Source organism: Diabrotica undecimpunctata, unplaced genomic scaffold, assembly GCF_040954645.1.
Source record: "Diabrotica undecimpunctata isolate CICGRU unplaced genomic scaffold, icDiaUnde3 ctg00002195.1, whole genome shotgun sequence".
Classification (NCBI taxonomy): domain Eukaryota; kingdom Metazoa; phylum Arthropoda; class Insecta; order Coleoptera; family Chrysomelidae; genus Diabrotica; species Diabrotica undecimpunctata.
Genome location: NW_027313299.1, coordinates 3,318 through 21,675, shown reverse-complemented (window position 1 = coordinate 21,675; position 18,358 = coordinate 3,318). Strand labels below are relative to the sequence as shown.

At 34.1% G+C, this 18,358-nt stretch overlaps 1 protein-coding gene across 1 annotated transcript; it reads right to left on the bottom strand.

Moving 5' to 3' along the window:
- Positions 1-500: 500 nt before the first annotated feature.
- On the bottom strand, positions 501-17,001 carry LOC140431877 (longitudinals lacking protein-like; the record flags this gene model as incomplete). The annotated part of the gene is made up of 3 exons (XM_072519751.1): positions 16,824-17,001; positions 12,901-13,050; positions 501-820 (listed from the first exon to the last, which is right to left on the bottom strand). Coding segments are annotated over exons 1-3 (648 nt in total), but the record flags the coding sequence as incomplete, so codon positions are not given.
- Between the last annotated feature and the right edge of the window lie 1,357 nt (positions 17,002-18,358).

Sequence of the window (18,358 nt, the reverse complement as noted above, 5' to 3'; positions counted from 1 at the left end):
CTATACTCGAAATTTTACACGAAATTTATTTATTTTTGCAATTTGTCACATTCAATCATTTAAAATTGCCAATTTATACGACTATACCCTATAAATTATGATTTGCCTAGCACTATTTAAGCAACTTTCATTAGATATAACACATAGCTATTTTAAATCAAGCAAAACGTTAAGATTAAAAGTACACATCCACGAGTAGGATAAGTTGCCTACTTCTGGCGCTGTGATGTAGTTAAAAAGAGGCCATCTTTTTATTTTATTTGAACAAAATACATCAATTTGTTAATTTATATAGTTATAAAGCTCTCGAATAGTTATCAACAACACATAAAAGACCTGCTCATTCACAAAACTAACTATTTTTTAGTAAATCTTTGTCGATAAAAAAAAGAATTGAATTCTGTAATCTACTTAAAATTAGGCAAGACTATATACCTAAATATATAAATAGTGTTGCGTCCTCGATACCTATAGCTATTAGTACATCAAATTATACTCACTTTAATATGTTTTCCTGGCGAATCTGTTCCCGAGTCCATAGGTGTTATATTATGACTCTGAGCAACAGCAAGTTTCTCGTGTTCGATACTCAACCCCTTTACCTGCAAACATTCCGCAGCTTTTAAAAAACTAGACAGGGAATCCTGCGAAACGTGAACTTCCCCCTTGTACATGAATTCTAAGAGGGCCGACATGTTTGTGGCTGACGTGTTATCCAAAATCACCAGGAGGTTCTGGTGCAGGGGGGCGGTTTCGAACAAATCCGCGAGATGTTTGCTACACGCCGCAAGTATGAGTTTGTGAGCCTTGAATGTTACTCCTAAAACAAATAATACGGATTAAACTACAAGTTGGTAGTATAGTTAATTAATTATATACTATAGTTGTTTTCAGTTTGTGTAGGAATAGCCATAGGCATAGACGTACCTACTAAATTATTGTTGGCAACGTACACGCGGTTTAAAAACTAAAAATTCCTCAGACCCTCTTGACAATATAGTTAAGAAAGTCCCCAATATTTCTTAAACCACACACTTCGTCAAAGAAAAAATAATAAACCACCCGAAAAAATCAATAACCGCTTAGATAAAAGGTCATGAATTTTATTTCAAACAATATACCTATTTCTGTATTAATGAAATATAATTTTGAGATTATTCAATGACCCGTTCTTTGGAGATTATTAACCCTTTATTGCATACTGTTGCAGAAGTACAACATAACGAATTATACCTGCTATCATTCTGTGCGTTTACGATGACATGCTTTAAAGCATGGTGCGATATTCCTACAACATAGCTCATTCACTGATTCACTGCTGAACAATATCGGCACGCGCATTTCACAAATAAATGAACCGAGTTGACATTTAGCAGTTATATCTAACCTCAAAAAAAAAATCATTACTTTCGAGTTGCAATTTTAACTACAGAAATCGTTACAGATTTTAGAAATCAAATCTCTAACGACTGGACTAATATACCTTGAAAATTTCAAGTTATAAATGACATTTCACTTTACGTTATTTTATGTAAAATAGATTGTCTTTTGATTACCTCTTAGCTATGCTTCCTACTATATAAAAATGTGGTCCTACAAAATTGCCAGTTATTAAAAATAGTCGTTGTTTTTACTCAAGTAAACGTTTTTATGTCAAACATCATTAAATTTGCATTTATTTAAATTTACCAGCTAATGTGTGTGTATTTTATAACGAATACTTGGTATTAGGTTTATTGTTTTTGGCATAAAACTTGATTTTGTAACTTTTTAAGGTGTGTATCTCAAATTAAACGTTTAAAATATGATTATTAATGAATGAAAGTTGAACGAATAGTAATGCAAGTTAAATTGAAGAAATTAAACATGAAATAAAAACGTACTGAAAAATGGGGCACACAAATTAGGGGAAAAACGTACGTTAAACATTATAGCAGGGTGGTTTTGGAGATTTTTAGCAAATAATTTGACTATTTGCCCATAATAGTTAGTTTGGTGTGAATATGTATAAGTATATATGTATAATATGTATATAGACTTTAAACAAGCTTTTGATAGTGTGAAAAGAGACAGAATGCTGGAAGACCTTTGTAATCTAGGTATACCTAAGAAATACATCAGCCTCATAAAAATGAGGGTTCACGTTGCAGGGTTCAAAAGCCGCAGTCAGAGTAGATGGAGAACTGACTCCCCTGTTTAACATCAACATGGGAGTAAGACAGGGAGATGCCCTATCAACCATGCTATTCAACCTAGTTCTTGAGGCAGTCATCAGAAAAACCAATATAACCGGCCATATAAACACCAAATCAGTACAAATTACTGCATATGCAGACGATGTAGCCATCATTAGTAGGAATAAGCCACGACTAATGGAAGTGTTCAAACAAATTGATCCTGAAGCAAGAAAAAGAGGTCTCAAAATAAACGAAGCAAAAACGAAGTATATGACAGTCAAAAGAATAACTGAAATCAGTCAGAGGAACTCCGTAAGTAGCGAAATTAATGCACGTATTTCCAGCGGGAATCGTACATACTATGCTAATAAAAGATTGATGACATCGAAATTATTAGACAAAAGAACCAAAATGACTATCTACAGAACACTGATTAGACCCGTAGTAACCTATGGATGTGAAACTTGGGTAATGACGAAAAAAGATGAAGCCCAACTCAGGACATTCGAGAGAAAAATACTGACGAAAGTATATGGCCCGGTACAAGAGGAAGATGGCACATGGAGAATCAGGAGAAACGACGAGGTTAATGAGTTAAATGAAGGTTATGACATTGTAAGATTTGTGAAAAGTCAAAGACTGTCATGGCTGTGACATGTGCAGAGACAAAACGATGCAAAAACAACAAAGAAAATGTTATAATGGAAGCCCATAGGAAGGCGAAAAAAAGGAAGGCCCAGAACGAGATGGTTGGATGACGTGGAAGACGACCTGAAAACAATGAACATAAGACAATGGAGAAGAAGGGCACAAGAGAGATCTGAATGGAAGGACACAGCCAGACAGGCAAAGACCCATCCAGGGTTATGATGCCAAAAGAAGAAGAAGAAGAAGAAGTTAGTTTGGCGTCGAAACACCGTTTTAAGTGAAGTATTTAAAATATATACAATATGGGTATTTAATATATACAGGGGGAACGAAAAGTGTGTCTAAAATTGACTGTATAATAGATTGCGGATTGTAGATTCCAAAGGCGTCGTTTCGCTTCGTGGCCCATTAATACTACGACTCGAAAGATCTTTTATATAAACCTTGCATTTATAATTGACTCCAAGAGATTTAGACTTTTAAGACATCTATTATAGAGGCCAAAAATATTCGGCTAATATTGGATATTCGGCCTATTCGGCTGTTTTTTCAAATATTCGTTATTCGGCCGAATACTGAATATAGCACCCAATCATGGAAAATTCAAAAATATTTTGTAATTTAAACACAAATGATTACTTTAATACTAAAATCTACCAACAGTAAGTTGTGATGAATAAAAATAATTTTTTCAGCATTTGATAGTAAACGATTGCATTTTTCTTCATAAATAATACCAGCTTCCGAGAGCAGCCTCTCACTATACATATACTAATGCCAGGAGACAAATCTTTGCGAATTTTGTCAAGATTGGATACGCTTTTGCGTTTTCTGACCACCACGTGTAAGGGTCTGCCGTTAGATTTAGGCGAGTAGTTTTCAAATACAAATCAAATCTCATTTGGCACATAACTTTTCTCTGCATCATCATCATTTTGCATATTGTCAGTAGCGAATTTCACAAAACTTTATTTTATTTTTATCATTTTCATTTTCTTTTCTTACGAAGTGGAGGAAAATCATCATCGGTACTGCTTAAATTATTACAACTTTCTTCAGAGCTATTAACACATCTTGTCGAACTTATCCCATAAAAATTATTTTAAAATGCTCGTCAAGAAAAGTGTCAAACTTAAAAAAGGTTTAATGCATCGTTCTATTAATTAACTCCCACTGAAAGGGTGTTAAATTATTTAAAGATTCGTGATGTGGACAAAGGGACAGCTCGCTTTTACTCGAATAATCGCTCCATTAAATAATAGGTACTCTTCCAGTGTGTGCTTGCATCTTAACCAGTTGGCGGTTTGGCAGGTTAAAAGTTCTTCACAAACTGATTTCAACTTTTGTTGTGCTATACCAGAGTCGTTAAAATGGGTAACAATTCGTCTCAGAGCAGCTATCATCCGTGTTATTTCTGTTTGAGACTTTAGCGATTATTCAATATTTCGTTGTAATGAATCGATAAAACACTTTCTAGAATCATATTCCGAGTCTCGTATCATATGGTTCTATGGAAAAATTAATGGATCTTAATTTGAAGAATATTCCCTCTTCCTGCAATAGCAATTAGATCTTTTGCGATAATGGTACCAGTATGTGAGCCAGTAAACGACTTCATCCGTAAAATACCTTGTTCAAGAATAAACTGTGGAGATATTCAGTGCCAAGTGATACTCATAAAGCTCTCATTATTGTACACACATCTTTTACCGAAATGCACACATCATTTGCTGAATGGTCCGGCCAAGGGCGTATCCGAATCTTCGATATTTGGCCAAATTATTATTGGCGGCATCTCTAATCTCTACTAACTATCCTTTTCGAAGCTACATCACGGAAAAATAAATCTGATTCGATAAAACTAGTATTGCTTCATAGTAGTTCCTTCTTCAGTAAGAGTATCAGTAATTATTTTATGCCTTGGCACCTATCACAAAATTACCTTTTTGTACATTCAATTTTTATTTTTTCCGTGGTTCGATCATTCTCACTTATTGGTCTATTAGGTGTGCGTTCCTTCTCCTAGTATATATTTTTTGTTTTGTTACAAGTTTTTGGATCTAACTATTTTGTTGTTTGAAATATTTGGTTTTACAGTGTTGAACTATGTTTGTGTTGTGCTTTTTGAGTCTATATTAGTGTCTTCTAGTTTGCTTTTCCATTTATCCCATTGCATTCATAGATGACTCTTTATATGTAGATGTCCCCTACATTTCTAATGGGTGTTTTTTACAGGTATAGAACTTTGAAATGGAATTAAACAAACATGATTTTTTTAAATCGATATCAAATTGAATTTATTCGAAGGATAATCTTTTGGCATTATCGGCAATAACGTTGTGAGTGTTGTACTCCAATTGGTCAATCATTTAAGGTTTGTCGGCGTAGACTAGCGACTTCACATATCGCCAGAAAAAATAGTCTAGCGGTGTTAAATCACACGATCTTGGAGGCTAATTCGCGGGTCCGAAATGTGAAACTGTGCGTTAACCAACGTTTCCTTCAATAAATCAATTGTGGCAGGAGCTGTATGACATATTTGCGCCGTCTTGTTGAAACCACAGCTTCTACACATCATGGCTGTTCAATTCAGGAATGAAAAGGTCAGTAGTGGCTTTCGCCTTTTTATTGTAGTAGTTATGTAATTTTTTTGGTGGTCGAAGCCGTTTTTTAAGTTTTTTGTATTTTTTTTTGAGAGTCTGAAAAGTAATATCATTAGTCATTATAAAAATTGCCAGTGCTATGTGCTGTGTTGTCTTCTGTTGATAGAGCTACGATTTTCTAGACTTTATATGTTGGCCAGGATTTGCTGTTTTGGTCTTTGGTGCTTCCATCGATGGAACGCATCATATCTTATTATCTCTCGCAGTATTGGGTTTAGGTGGTTCTCTAGTTCAGCAAACTTTGTGCTGGCTTTTTCTTTCATCGTGTCTGTCACCCTTACTTGTTTCAGTTCTCTGAACAGGAAACGTTCAGAAACATATTTCTTCAATGGTGTAGACGATGCCATTTTCTCTATGTAATGGGGAGATGGGTTTTCTATCGTTCCTTAATGTTCTTTGAAGTTTCCAAATATTTTGCATATTTGGACCCTGTTTGTCCATTTCTTGTACATAGTTGTCCCACTTTCGGATTCTTTGTTCTGTCAATGCCGTTTTCACTTCTCTGTTTGGACGGGTTGCTCTGTTTTTCCTGGTTTCTTATTCTTCTGGCTCTCTTTTTGGCCCTGTTTTTCCCTAATCATGTCTTTTGTTTCCTGGTTTATATCTCTAAACCTACCCACGTGTATTTCTAAGTCTTGTTTAGCAGTGCTGTTTCTTAGAGCTTCGTGGATGATGTTTTCGAACTCTGGGACTTTTTCTTCTATTTCTTGTGAATTGTTGATCGCTGGAATGTTGTTGATTCCAATACTGACAAGTCTTTTGTAGTTTGATCACATTGTTTCCTTTCTTTGTCACTAGTTTACGACATTACATTTTGGATTATTAGCTTTGGTATTAATAATCTCTAACTTTTAGTATAGTGAAAATCTATTCAAAGAAAAAAAAACGAAGATAATAAAATTTACTACATTGTAGAAACAATTATATAAATCTGTATATAATAACGATAAAATTTCTCAATGAACCGCGCCTGGAGTATTGTTTTTAGATTCAGATAACTTCAGTGTGCCTAATATCTTCCACCATCAGCCGCTCGAGTCGACACTAGTAGATACATTTTTATTTTTGTTATGCACTTGACCTACTGACACGAATTCATCAAGCTATGCACTTTGTGTATCTCGAAATAGATATTACCGACTCTTGGCTAATGTTTATATATTTACTTTTGTGTTGCGATACAAAATATATTTATCTTAACATACTCAATAAACGAAAAGTTTGGATGGTATTTATTGATGTAATCCTTTTATTTACTCGTTTAGATAAAAAAAACATAATTTATACGGGAAATTAGATAATTAGGAGTAAACAAGAATTTTTAAAATAAAATTTGAGAAAAATATGATAATTGCATATCGGGAATTTATGATTAAAAATACTGGTACTATTCAAATGCTTGAAGCTTTTAATAGTTGCTTGAATTCTACTGGGGAAGACGAAGTCGATGAGGATGCCAGGAACTGCCTGGGAACGCGTTCATGGAAAAGAACAGCGGTAAATCGAGATGATTGGAGCAGCTTGTTGAAGGAGGCCAAGGCCCGATTTGGGCTGTAGTGCCATTGGATGGATGGATTGAATTCTACTGATATATTCTGCTACCTTCTTCGCACTCTGTTTTATAGTGTTCTTAGTAATGAATGGGTGGCCATTCCTCTCCAGTCTTTTACATTCTTTAATATTTCCGGTATTTTTTCGTTTTGATATTTTCAGCAATCCTTCTAAGATATTACATTTTCATAGCTGTTATTTTTGTTTCCGCGTTTTTTTCTGTAATCTCCATGCTCTTTCACTTGCATGTATAATAGATGCGATAACTTGTATCACAAATATAAGTTTAACTGTGGTATTTATTTTTTTCCTTCCGAGTATTGTTTAGTTTTTATTGCATATATGTGTAAAGTCTATTTTTACACCATTAGAAATTATGTTCTCTAAGCATGTGTTTCTACGTACTATCTCCTATTTATTATGTTTTATTTTGATTGTTTAATTCTATGTTTTGTTTTATTATTTACTAATATTATCTTATTCTTCTCTTCGTTGATTTACATCTTCATAGTTTGCATTTCTTCCATCCAAATGTCTGTCGGTCCCTTTAGTTTTCTGCCAGTATATTCAGTTTTTCGTGGCTGTCTGTTAAAAAAAATTAAGTCGTTAATGCATCCTTTGGTTGTTTGTTAGCCAAAGTGAGGGTAGCCAGAAATGGCGACAGATTGGTCAGTGGCAGCTGGCTGTTCCAAAACTGATCATGCGGCGAGAATGATAGCCACAGAAATGGCACATATACCGCGGTGCAGAAGGCATTGGGAAACCAATGCACTATTTTCCCAAGAGAATTTCTTCCCATAATGATGAGAATTTCATTAAGTGAAGATGGGATGTGTAGTGACCCGACTCACGTTCGGCGTCATCTTAGACCCTTCCGGGTCGGATGGTGTGAAATATGCTACCGGCTGCCAAGGTATGAGGGACCAGGCACCTGGCAGAAATTGTGCGACTGATCCAAAACCCTGGAAAGTTACATATAATTTAAAAATAAATGGCAGACCACAATCTTTCGGTACTGGGATTCTCAGAAACTCACTGGAGAAGTAAAGGCATTTTAAAACCACTGCTGGCAACATCGTCTATTTTTCAGGCCCAAGTAACAAAAGTACAAATGGAGTCGCAATAATTGTACCCTCTAACTAAACTGAACGACTGCGTAATTGGATATAATACTGTTGACGACAGGATAATATCCATTAAAATGAGAATATCCACCAATAACCTACACCGTGTCCAGATATACGTACCTACAACAGCTGCACAAAAAGAAGACATCAACAGGTTATATATGGCCATTTAGAAGAAACTGTTAGCGCTATTCCGATTCGTGAACTAATCATAATTTTAGGAGACTTTAACGTCAAAATAGGGTCATCAATAAAAATATTGAAGGAGCGTTGGGCAAAAATGGACTGGAACAGAGAAATGAGAATGGTGACCGTCTAGTGGAGTTCTGTAAAGAACAACATCTTATAATTACAAACACGTTCTATCAAGATCATCCACGGAGATTATACATATGGCGCAGCCCAGATAAACGAACAAGAAATCAAATAGACTACATCCTAATAAGATTAAGATGGAAGTCGTCAGCCATCAACTGTAAAACATATCCTGGCACAGACTGTGGACATAATCATCAACTCCTGGTATTGAATGTTCGACTTCGTTTTAAAGTCCCCAAAAGAAGCCCCCTAAAAAAGTCATGTCTCTAAATCCATCAAAAATCAACGACTTCCAACAAAACCTAGAAGCTCTTTCTTTAGACCAAATAGATAGTGACCCTGAGAATCTTGGGTCAAAGATTGAATCTATCCCAAAGATAAGATACACGGGCCGTAAGCCGTGGATATTAAATAATACGTGGACAGTGATTCAACGCAGAACGGAACATAAAACTAGTTACGGAACAAACGATGAATACAAAGCGTTATCGAAAAAAATCAGAAAACAGTGCCGCAAAGACAAAGTTGATTTTATCTCTAAAATATACACAAAGATAGAGGAACATGGCTGTCGAAATGAACCGATTTATTTCAGAAGATCAAACTCCTTATCAGAGAATTTAAATCTCAAACGTGGTGTGTAATAGATAAGGAAGGTAATCTAAAGACCGATACTGACGAAATATTGGAAACATGGCGAAACTACTGTGGCGAGCTATATAAAAATAACGAGGTACAAGCAGAAAATCAACTGCCCTACTGTCTTACTCGCTGAAGTCAAAAATGCAATTAAATCGATAAAGAGAAATAAATCCGCAGGCATTAATTCAATACCAGGTGAAATACTGGCTACTAGATAACAAAAGATTATATATATCATCCATTCTATCTGTGTCGTTGTTTGGAAAATGGCCATCTGATTGGTGTATCTCAATTTACATCCCGCTACACAAAAAAGGAACTGCTACCAGATGTGAAAACTACCGTCATCATCATCCAGCCTCAAGAGTCCACTGCTGAACATAGGCCTCTTCCTCATGTTTCCAATCCCGTCTATCTTGCGCCGCTCTCATCCAGTTTTTATCGAGTCTTCTTAAATCGTCAGTCCATCTTGTAGGTGGTCGACCGACGCTTCTCTTGTCTTCCCTTGGCCTCCATTCCAATAACCTCTTTGTCCATCGCCCATCTGTCATTCTGGCTATGTGTCCTGCCCATCTCCATTTTAGTCTGGCTATCTTCTCGATGATGCCAGTCACTCCGGTTCTTCTCCTGATGTCTTCGTTGGTTATTCTGTCTCGCAGAGTTATTCCTAACATGGACCGCTCCATTCTTCTCTGCGTGACTCTCAGTTTGCTAGCTGCTGCTTTTGTTAAGGTAAGTGTTTCTGCTCCGTACGTCAAGACTGGGAGGACGCACTGATCAAATACCTTTCTCTTTAGGCATGTGGGCAGCTCACTTTTAAAAGTTTCTCTTAGTTTTCCAAATGCTGCCCACCCAAGGCCGATTCTTCTCTTCAGTTCATGAGTCTGGTTATCCCTGCCAATCATAATTTCATGTCCCAGGTATTTATATCTATCTACGAGTTCTATTTCTTTTCCACCAATACTGATGTTCTGGTTGGGTACCAAATTGGTCATGATTTTTGTTTTCGAGATATTTATATCGAGAAAACTACCGTACACTGTCACTAATAACACATGCTAGTAAAATCTTGTTGCATATCATCAAAAACAGATTAAAAACCTATCGACATTACCAAATACCTCAGAAACAAGGGTTTGTAAAGGGTAAAGGTACACGGGAAAAAATCCTTAACCTGAGACAATTCATTGAAAAGTCTAAAGAATTTCAAGTAGAAAGAACCTATGATTATATGCTTCGTTGACTACCAAAAGGCATTTGATTGTGTAAGCTGCATAAATCTGTGGTCCATTTTAATAGAAATGGGCACACCGTTGCACCTGAAGACACTTAAAAATCTGTACCAGTCCAATATAGCAACAGTACGACTAGATCAGAAGTTCTCAAACCAATTCAAGACCAAGAGAATTGTTAAACAAGGATGTGTGTTGTCACCTGACATATTAAACATTTATGGTGAACATGTCATGAGGATGGCTTTAGATAGATGGGCCGGAAGAATACAAGTGGCTGGTAGGAAAAGCTCCAATTTAAGATTTGCTGATGACACTACACTTATAGCAGCAAATGAGCAAGAAATGTTTAATCTCCTGCGAAGAGTTAAGTACGAAAGCAATAAAGTTGGTCTGAAAATCAATAAAGCAAACACAAAAATAATGGTTGTGTGAAGCAAATGGTAACTGTGATGCAGAAGTTCGGAGATTGGTATCGGAGCAGTATTGGTATGGCAAAACACGCGATGAGTCGCCTAACTAAAGTTTCGAAAGACAGATCTATCTCTCAAAATATCAAGATGAGACTGGTGAATGCCCGTGTATTCTCAATATTTCGCGGCAGAGTGGCAGAAAATTGATGCCTTTGAGATGTGTGCTGGAGAAGAATGCTGCGCATACCGTGGACAGCTCATAGGACAAACGTTTCCATTCTAAACCGACTCGAGATTAAAAAAGGCTGTCCACAATATGTCTGTAACGTATTCTGCAATTTTTCGGTCACGTGGTTTGCAGATTTGACTATAGTTTGGGGAGAATAATTGTTTCTGGAGACGTTCCGGGGAGAAGATCAAGAGGACGATCACCAACTAGATGGTCCGAACAAATTAAGAATTCAGCTGGAAATTCATTCTGCAAAACTGTCAGAGCAGCTGAAGATAGGGACCAATGGAGAAAAATTGTTAGGAATATTGGAAGAAATCACGATCCTCAGTAATGAGGAAACTACAAGAGAGAGAGAGAGAGATGGTTGTTTGTCGAATAACTAATTAAGTCCAAAAAATCGACTGCAGGAAACATATAGGTTTTTGTTACAGATGGCCATACTTCTCAAAACAACTGTTGTTTTCCTTGCCGGTTTAGTGTCACGAAAAAACCTTATTTCCCTGGTCTATATCTCCAGATTGGTTTTACAATTAAACACTCCGAATCACAGACGATTAAGACTCCTCTACACATGATAAGAAAGATGGCTACCAGACGAAAGTTCCTCTTGAGGATTCAGATAGCGAGGAACAGCTTCCCAGATCTCCCATGGTTATTATTTATGAATTTGACTTTGTCCAATTTAATGTTGATTGTAGTTCTTCTGTTCTTCATAAAATCCTATGACTTTACTTCTTGTGTTCCATGCACAGGTGCATCAATTATATTATATTATATTGACTCTCCATTCCAACTTTAATTCTATTTAATGTTCTTGAGTTTATGGGTTCAGATTGAATTACTTAGTTGTTTAATTCTTCTTTTAATATCATTTCCACTCGTTTCTTTACTTTATGTGGTGCTTCAGAAGAGATCATCTTAAATGTACCATTTGTGGAACCAAAATGTGAATTAGATTAATTTTAAACTGACTGCAGGTAATAAAATAAACCACAAAACTACAGAATGCTACAAAAAGGAAAAATCTCAAAGCAGAAACAGCAGAGAAAATGCGAAGAATCTAGAATACACTTTAAACTTTACATATGATAAATCATTGATTACACAAGGCTTTGAAATTTTGAGGTAGATGATGATCAAACTTCAAACTTCATAAAACCAAATAGTTCACAAAATATAAGAGGAAAGAGACGATTTACAGACAAATTAAAGAGCAAGACATTTAAGACAGAGAACATGGATAAAAAATAAATAACTGTGTGGATACACATAGATAAAAGGAACAAAGATGGACCTAGAAGATCCTGGAGAAACAAAGTAGAGGAAATTATTTAATATGTATCATCAAATATAGTTAATATAACCTTCAACGACTTAAAACGTATTAGCTTTACAGCATTAACAAAAAGCTTAGACCTTATTTACATACAATAGCTAGAACCTATAATCCCACGCATCATTTGTAATTTTTGTTTTTTTTTTGTTTCAAAAACATAAATTAACGGCCACGAAAATTATTTTCCAGGAGAAGATATTGTTTATCACTTTTAAGATTAGATTAGAATGTCTTGACACAATTTTTGGTATATTTAACCAGTTCACGTTTTTCAGTTACATAAAAATCCTTGGACGGCCACAAAACAAATTGATAACTGCGGTTTGATAAGAAATTTTGGTAGACCAATTAATTTGTTTAAATTTCGTAGCATACCTTTTTGATTCAGCGGGTTAGATTATATCTAGACTAATTCAGCGTTCTTGACCTGTACGTCTTCATATAAAATAAATGTAAATATAGGATATTTTGAACATGGCCGAAGCTGAATGTGTTACAACATTCTTATTAATTTTATTAATATCGATATTTAATATATAAATAATAAATACAAAAACTTACCATCACAAAACAGCGTGACGTCTGCCAAAGTTTCAGACTTGAATAAGTTGCTAAAAGACGTAGCTAAATTCGATCCAAAACTGTTCCATTTCAAACAAAACTGCTGTTGCTGCGAGTCCATTTCAACGCCGGAATGAAACAAATTATGAGCTGCAACAAAAATAACAGTCGGTTAAAAAAAACGAGTATGTTTTTCTTAAGATTAGTTTTTTGGAGATGGTTAATTGTATCGATAATTGATTTGTAGGACATTGGTTCGTTATAAATGCATAAACTCTTATGTATACAAATAAATACAAAAATATTAATTCAAACAATTTATATTAAAATCATTAATCGTTTATTACAAAACTACAAAATTATGTAAACTTAAATACTAAGAAAATAAAAATTAAACAAGAGAAAAATATATAAAAAAAACATAGATAAGACTACCGTAACTTAAACTAATAAATAAAAAATAATAATTTATTCAAATTGTTAAAAACTCATCCCAAAAATAAAAATTGAATAGAATACACCACCATCATAAATTGGTATTGTGCAAAATCCGAATGAAAACAAATATGTAATAACAAAACACCAGAATAGACCACAAAGATAAAAGTCGAAAGCTTACAGGGTGACTCCATACGATACCTATTCCAAAAAAGAATAACCGAAAAAAGCAGAAATACATAAAAGTATTGAACGAAAGCGATGGAGTCGAAGAAAGCTGGGCAAAAATTAAGTCTAATATCTTAGCCTCGGCCAAGGAAGTTCTTGGTGAAAGAAATATAAATAAAAATAAATCGTTCCCAAGGCGAAGAACTCCATGGTTTTGTACAGAAGTGAAGGAACAATGTAAAGAAAAGAAAAAAGGTTACCTGAAATACATGTCAACCTAACCACAAGAGGCATACCAGAATTACAAGACAATTAGAAACGAAACACATGTACTTGTAAGAAAAATAAAAAATAATCACTGGGAACGCTTTTCGAAAGAAATGGAACATGATTTTTACGGTCGGTCTGCAAAAGAAAATATGACGGTTTATAAGAGGTAAAAGAACTAATAGAACCAAAACACATAGAAAAGGATACGTGGATCTTAAAAAGCTTTATGCCGAGGAAGAACAAACGACGCTAGAACCGGAAACACCAGAAATTATCACAAATGAAGAACTTAATATAAATGTAGAGGAAGTTCGGAAAATACTTAAAAAGCTAGCGAACAGAAAAGCAGCGGGTGAAGACGGGATACCAAACGAATTACTGAAATATTGTGGAGCAGCAATGACAGAAGAACAACATTAATTAATACAATTATAAAACACAATAATATACCGGAAGAATGGAGAACGAGCGAACTTATTCTACTATTCGAAAAAAGGAGATAAAAAACAACCAGAAAACTACAGAAGTATAAACTAGTTAAATAATACTTTAATTTGATCGTGGATAAAATCATCAAAAGCTTTAACAAAGGAAGTAGATACAGAATGGGAAACAAAGAAATAAAAATACTCTGTTACGCAGACAACGCAATATTGAGAGCCCAAGATGGAGATAGTCTGCAAAGACTGATCCACAGATTTAACATAAGAGCAAAAGAATTTAATATAACAATCTCTTCTCAGAAAACTAAAACAATAATAGTCAGCAAAGAACCAACGAGATGTAAAATAGAAATTGATGGCATCAGTGTTGAATAAGTAATGGAAATAAAATACCTGGGAATTACACTGTCTAGCTATGGAGACCTGGACAAAGAAGTGAGTGATCAAGTACAAAAAGCAAATAGACTGACAGGATACCTTAATAACACTATATGGCGAAACAGACACATTAACACTGAGATGAAGTCAAGAATTTATAAAGCCAGTGTAAGACCAATAATGACATATGCCTCAGAAACAAGACCCGACACACACAACGTAAAGGCTACTGAAAACGGCAGAGATGAGAGTACTGAGAAGAATTACAGGAAATAGACTGAAAGATCGAAAGAGAAGTGAAGACATTAGAAGAAAATGTAACGTACAGTGTATAAATAAATGGACACAAAATAGAAAAAAAGAATGGAATAAGCAGAATGGTGCAGAGCCGTAGTGTCAAAATAGCAAGAGATAAGTCACCAATCGACAGAAGAAGTATCGGACGACCGCACAAAAGATGGGAAGACACCTTCAATAGAGGTATTAATCCGCCAATGAACAAGCAGAATTGCCTATAAAGAGGAAGAAGCAGAAAAAGAATTATAAAAGTTACAGAACAGGTACAAAATAGATAAAAATAATGTAGCAAAATGTATAAAATTTAAAAAAGTTTATTGCAGAAGGGCTAATAAATGCAAACAAAAATATATCAAAAAAACTTATGGATGTGTGTAAATAAACTCTGTGGAAAAACAGCTTCAAAAATAAACATAAAACTGAAAAGTTTTGAGTTTGTGGACGGTTATGTTAATTCATTACTCTGGTTTTGAAATCTGTTATCTTGAAATCGGCTACTGCATAAGCTGTATTTGCTTGAATTTGCTCTGTTAGCAGACTCTCGAAATAGTTTTTCCAGCCTGCTTTTATTGCTGCTCATCACTCATAATATGCTTCACCATTTCTAAATTGATTACTGCGTTTCTGATTGAAATCTTACTCCATTTTTGGTATTTGGTGATTTTCGTATATCCTCTTCGTTCTTCTGTATACTTTATCTGATTTTCTTAATCTTCTTCAAATTTTTCGCGCATTTCTAGTATTCTTCTTTGAGTATACAGGCACGTATAGTTCACTTCTTTTGTCTACTATTTGTTTACATTCTTCACTAAACCAAAGCTCTTTTTTTATTTCTTTGATGTACTTTTATTTCTGTCAATGATTTTTCTATAAATATCTTACATATTTCCATCAGTTCAGCTTTTTTCTTTAATTATTCTTCCGTTATTGTTAGTTAGAATGGATTTATTTTTTTCTAGATTGTATGAGGTCTCCTTTAATTTTTTATGATAACAGATAAATAATAGGAGAATAATGAGAAAACATACAGAAATCGAGAGAACTATTCTGTAAAGTACACACCATGGAATGGATAATTCGAAATTGCTATTTTGTGTCTTACAAACATAAGCTCGTATAATTATTCTCCATTACTAATTGCAAATGACTAATTTTTTATCACTGAATCGGAATCTTTGAACAATTACGTTATCGAAAACGAACCTGATTAATTTTTTATTACCTCTGTATTTGAAACATTAGTTGGTTAAATAATCTTCTTTTAGTGATAGCCTAATTGTTTCGCACTAAAGGCGGTATTTGTTTGAAATCGAGATTTCATTGGAGGCATGTTTACCAAGTAGTGCAGTGTAGCATAACAAAGCTATTATATAAAATTATCATTTTATCCGATGATCGACATATTTTGCAGCTGCAAAAATGAGATAAAATCGAAAAATCGCAACATTAAGCAGATATATCTATGCATTATGAGAAGATGTTTATATTTTTGACGCCTAACTGTATAATATGCATAGATAAGATCGAATTTCCCATTTTAACAAATTGTGCATCAGCGGATTTTTTCATATTTTAAGCATCTGACATTTAGGTGGAAGTATAATATGCAATTTTGATTATTCAATAGTAACTAACAAAAATAAATGCTTTTGCAAGGTTAGTGTAAGAGTGTAAGAACACTAAGATCCAGTGCTCACGACGCAACTGTTCTAAAACTACGGTCTGAAACTAATTGCGCTTCCAACTGTTTAAATTGTAAAAAGTTTATATACGTGATAGCACTGATAGGACGGTAGTTTTTTAGGTCTGTTATGTATCCTTTCTTGTGTAATCAAATAATGTCTGCATTGTTTCATTGAGACGGGATTTTTTCTCGGTAGATGCATTCAGTGAAAAGTTTGGTCAAAGCCTGGACAATTTTATTTCTACCTAGTTTGATCGCCTCGATGACTACTCCATCATCGCCAGGGGATTTGTTATTTTTCGTTTCTAAAAGTGTCGTTTTAACTTCGTATGGTGTTATTCCTGGCATTAATTCTAATCCCTGGTTTGTGATTTTGGGCAGAAGATGATCTTGTCTTTCGTTAGTGCTTTCATAAAAATCCATTTCGCGATAAAAAGATTCGATAACCTCGAGGATTTCGGTTCTAATTTCGCTTTAAAACTTTTAAACTTTTGTTTTCTTAAATTATTTTTGTTATTTCTCGTGCATTGTTTTCTCTTATGTCTTTTCGGATTGATCGGTGGATGTCTCTATTTAATTTCTTCATTATTGTGTAGTTAGAGTCGTATTTTTCCGTCAGTTATCTTTTTTTACTTGAGTGCTCTTTTGTATTTTTTTGGCTTTGGCTTAGTTTCTCTTTATGGGCCACGACTCCTTTTCCGTTTCTTTTAATATCTTCGTTAAGCCATTATTTGTTTCTTCAATATCTTCTATTTCGTTTTCAAAGTCTTGTATATATCTGGTTAGTGTATATTCATACCGGTAAGCCATTGTTTTCCGAGAATCCATTTCTTCTTTGTGTGTTTAAGAGCATTAGTTCTTTCCAATTTGACATTTAATCGTATCTTTTTAATCGTTAAAGCTTTTTATCATGAATACATTTTCCTGGTGTAAAAAGTTAAGTAGTAGTCTTTGCCCTAGGTTATTAACAAAGCCATAGTTAATATTATCAATAATTAATATCATGCGAGTAGTTTACCCGATCAGTTAAAATAATGAAAAAAATACAAATTGTAGTACAAAGTTAAAAAGTGTATAATGTATGACCCTGTAAGTAATAATTTAATACATTTTCCATCCAATGTAGAAAAATAAACCACGTTTTTGCAACGAAGCTGAATTAACAGAAATGCATTTTTAGTTCAATGCAATTTTGTAGATATCGATTTAACAAAATGTCAATATCATCAGTTTTTTACCAAATTCAGCAAAAGATCAGTTAGAAACTGTTTGAACCAGTCAAAAATTGTTTTAATAACAATTTACTTGACCTAAAAATATCATTTATGTGAACTGACACAATAAATTTATGGTAGACCTTTAATTGATGATTAATTTAGTGTATTTAATGTATTTTATGTATTTAATTTCACATCAAATTAGTCAAATTTTGACAAAAAAATTTCTAAAATTCAAAAAATTCGTCTTTTTTACTTCCAAAATTTGAAAAAAACGATAAAATGAACAATGTTTCAACGTTGTGACCTAGGGTAACTCATAAACTAACGAAATCTTTTTAGTTTTTGTCAATAGATAATTCAGTTATAAGTTGCAATGAACACCGCAAAGTAACTTTTTTTTTTCGTCTTCGAAAATTAGCTGCCATTTTTTTCATTTTTAATATTTTTTTACCAAAATTGTAGATAATACTCTTAAAATGTTGTGCTACAATTTTTCAAAATAAAAATTTTAAAATATGTTTAAAAAATTGAAAATAAACTCTAAAATAAAGTTTTGGACG